Source organism: Nerophis ophidion, linkage group LG04 (assembly GCF_033978795.1).
Source record: "Nerophis ophidion isolate RoL-2023_Sa linkage group LG04, RoL_Noph_v1.0, whole genome shotgun sequence".
Classification (NCBI taxonomy): Eukaryota; Metazoa; Chordata; class Actinopteri; order Syngnathiformes; family Syngnathidae; genus Nerophis; species Nerophis ophidion.
Genome location: NC_084614.1, coordinates 81,971,640 through 81,975,645, shown reverse-complemented (window position 1 = coordinate 81,975,645; position 4,006 = coordinate 81,971,640). Strand labels below are relative to the sequence as shown.

Here is a 4,006-nt window from a genome sequence, read left to right as displayed (position 1 = left end):
TGAACACACACAAATTAGTGCAGAAAGGTTCAGTGTAAAAAAAAAATCAGTGCATAAATATTAATTGCGTCAAACTCAAGACCCACTTCCGGTATATTAAGCATCATTGGCTGCATGGAGCGCTTCAAATATGAAATTCACCGGAAGTGGGCGTTTTTGAAGCAACTTACTTTTACACAATAAACTTGAACAAACTTTATTTGTAAACCACACATTTTTCTCACGAACACATCTTTAATGAAATTGTCCGCGTTGTTCGATTCCGTTCATACATTTCAAATCTAAAAAAAAGTCCGTGTAAAAAAAAAAAAAAGTGTCTTTGTCAAACACCTGCCTCTACTTGCAGTACACCACACGGCCAATAGATGGCGGCAAATACTTGCAGTACACCACACGGCCAATAGATGGCGGCAAATACTTGCAGTACACCACACGGCCAATAGATGGCGGCAAAAGCGCGCATTTGCCTTCAAATGGCGCCGGTTTGTTTTTCTTCCAACAATGACAGGTGCACTCCTTCTAGGAACACATTTAAACACACGGAATAGCTTTTATAATTATGATGGATCACATATTTCGTTTAGAAAAACTATGCACATCAAAAAAAATGTATTTCGAGTACTTATTCGTGTTTTATTAGTTTTTGTCCTTCGTCAGATGATTGCGTCTTGGTGCAAATGCTCTAAAATATTTACTTTGACTGACGTACTTGAGCTCTAAAGACCCAATTAAGTGTGAGAATGTGGTCGATATCGGGCATATTCGATATTGTGTAGGAAAAGACAAGTTCTTTGTTCATGCGCCCTGTTTTCCCCTTTCCTCGCTTTTCCGGGCCCGAGCCCCGCCTACCGGCGTCGATTGGCTCAAACCCGACGCCCCCTAACTCTGGGAAACGCCCACCTCCGAACCGGGAAAGTCGTTTCTTCAAAGTGCCGACCCAAACAGTCGAGCACACGAGTGGATCCGAAGAGACGCGCGCTGACAAACTTCACTTTTTTTGAATGATCATTATTATCAATGAAGTATGACGTCATGGCTGTGACTTTAATGTAAGTTTGGGCCGGGGGGTGGGACAAAAGCAAAAGTGCTGAGTGGAACAGGTGGCGCACGAGCCCAGACCGACTGACTGGTTCCTTTAGGCGGCCAGACGCGCTTGTGAAGCCCGGGGAAAAGGACGCGGTCATGCCGGTAGCGGACTGCGACGCGCCGCTGGAGGGGAGCAGCCAGGAGGCGGCGGAGGGCATCTTCCTGCCGGCCTCGCTGTGCAGCCCGGCCGCAGACATCCTGAAGAACTTCTACCACACCAAGCGGGTCGGCAACTACCTGATCGGCCGGAAGCTGGGAGAGGGGTCCTTCGCCAAAGTCAGGGAGGGTCTCCATGCGCTCACCGGGGAAAAGGTCAGCCACACTTCTCTACAACTTTCATGCTTGTCATTTCAAATCTAGTCAACCAGCCTTTAAAAGAACAAAAACAGTCCCACACAAAAGTGACCATTGCTTGTTATAAAAACTGAATGATGTGTTCTTGGATATAATGGCCTCCCTCCTTGGTTCCAGTCAGCAGCATTTGTTTTGTCAGGTGGAGCAACAAAGGGAGTGTTTCTTGTTGTTGTTGTTGTTGAGGGGGGGAGAACAACAACAACAACAGCTGTTTCTTATATTTACCAAAGTAAAAGCATGTGCATAAAGACTCTGTTGAACATTCTATCACTATATATATATATATATATGTATATGTATATATATTATATTATATTGGTGTCAAATACCAGGGGGTATAGGTTATGGGCGGCTACACCATCACGCACGTGTTCTTCAAGTCTTTATTGAGGTGTGAAGGCTTGTGTTGCCTTAAACATCTCAATGGAGCTGTGCTTCTCAATTACTTCTGGTGACGTCATTGTGTATAATATTTATAAACACCCCCCCCCTAAATTAAAATATGATTGACAACCTGATATTTATTTATGAATGTATCTGTTAAAAAACACTTTTTGTTGACATAAACATCTCTATGGAGCAGTGCTTCTCTGTTATTTATGGTGACGTCATTTTTTTATAAACGCCCCCCCAAATCAAAATATAATTGAGAAGCTGATATTTATTTAATTCTTCATCCATTCAAATCACTTTTTGTTTACATAAACATCTCTACAAAGTGTCCCCTAAGAGCAGTACTTCTTATTTTTGGTGATGTCAATTAAAGAACCCACCCCCCCCCACACACACACACACAAAAAAAAAAATGAAAATATGATCGAGAACCTGATATTTATTTATTTATTCATCCGTTCAAACCACTTTTGCTTTACATAAACATCTCTATGGAGCTGTGCTTCTCAATTAGTTCTGCTGACATCATTTTTTTTAAATAATCACACCCCCCCCCCCAAAAAAAATTTTTTTAATATAATTGAGAACCTGATATTTATTTATTAATTTATCCGTTCAAACCTCTTTTTGTTGACATAAACATCTCTACAAAGTGTCTCCTTGAAGCTGTGCTTCTCAATTATTTTTGGTGATGTCATTTTTTTAATAACCTCCCCCCCAATGAAAATATAATTGAGAACCTGATATTTATTTATTTATCTATCAGTCAGACCACTTATTGTTTACATAAATATCTCTATGGAGCAATGCTTCTCAATTATTTCTGGTGACATCATTTTTTTTTCTATAAACGCCCCCCCCTAAATCTAAATATGATTGAGAACCCTATATTTCTTTCTGAATTTATTCCGTATACACCATTTTTTGTTTACATCAACATCTCTATAGAGCAGTGCTTCTCACTTATTTCTGGTGATGTCATTTTTTTGTTGTTAACCCCCCCCCCCCCCCCCCCCCAGAATCAAAATATGATTTGAGAACCTGATATTTATTTATTAATTGATCAGTTTAAACCACTTTTTGTTTACATCAACATCTCTTTGGAGCAATGCTTCTCACTTATTTCTGGTGACATCATTATATTTTTCTATAAACGCCTCCCCTAAATCAAAATATGATTGACAACCTGATATTTTTTTATCAATTTATCCGTTCAAACCACTTTTAGAGTTGCTGGTGCCACCCGGCTGAAGACTTATCCGCCCCCCCCCCCCCCTCTGTATACTTTGTCATATCAAACCTGTTGATTATTTTTGTGTATCGTTGAAGAAAACAAACAAACATTCATACTGGAAGTCTCCGCCCCCCTTTGGGAAAGTCATCATCTTTTCTAATGACCTCACCTCCTGAGTGACAACATCCACATCCTTTGTGTGTGTGTGTGTGTTTGTGCGATACGCCACCTCGTCTTTTGTCCGCCGCTCGCTGGCAGTGAGCTCACCGCCTGGGTGGGTGGGGGGGGGTGTGTGACATTGATGGCGGGCCTATGGGGGAGCGGCGCCGCTGCTTGAATATGCAATGAGTGGCTGTGATAAATGGCCCCTCATCAGGATTCTGCCAGCGCCGAGCTCTCCTGAAGGCCACACTCAGACGCTCTTTGTTCTCCACGTGGAGACAGTGGTGGCAGACTGTAGGCTACATCACACTTAGAACAACATACATAACAACATGTATATAAAGCAGACTGTAGGCTACATCACACGTACAACAACATACATAACAACATGTATATAAAGCAGACTGTAGGCTACATCACACTTAGAACAACATACATAACAACATGTATATAAAGCAGACTGTAGGCTACATCACACTTAGAACAACATACATAACAACATGTATATAAAGCAGACTGTAGGCTACATCACACTTAGAACAACATACATAACAACATGTATATAAAGCAGACTGTAGGCTACATCACACTTAGAACAACATACATAACAACATGTATATAAAGCAGACTGTAGGCTACATCACGCTTAGAACAACATACATAACAACATGTATATAAAGCAGACTGTAGGCTACATCACACTTAGAACAACATACATAACAACATGTATATAAAGCAGACTGTAGGCTACATCACACTTAGAACAACATACATAAC

The 4,006-nt window shown here is 41.0% G+C and overlaps 1 protein-coding gene across 1 annotated transcript in view; it reads left to right on the top strand.

Annotated features, from left to right (window-relative positions):
- Positions 1-891: 891 nt before the first annotated feature.
- The window catches only part of hunk (hormonally up-regulated Neu-associated kinase), a 24,748-nt gene continuing 21,633 nt past the window's right edge, over positions 892-4,006 (top strand). The window contains exons 1-2 of the mRNA XM_061899330.1: positions 892-1,049; positions 1,140-1,398. Of these exons, the coding sequence (XP_061755314.1) occupies positions 1,018-1,049; positions 1,140-1,398 (291 nt within the window). The 5' untranslated portion in view covers positions 892-1,017. The remainder of the gene's footprint in view (positions 1,050-1,139; positions 1,399-4,006) is intronic.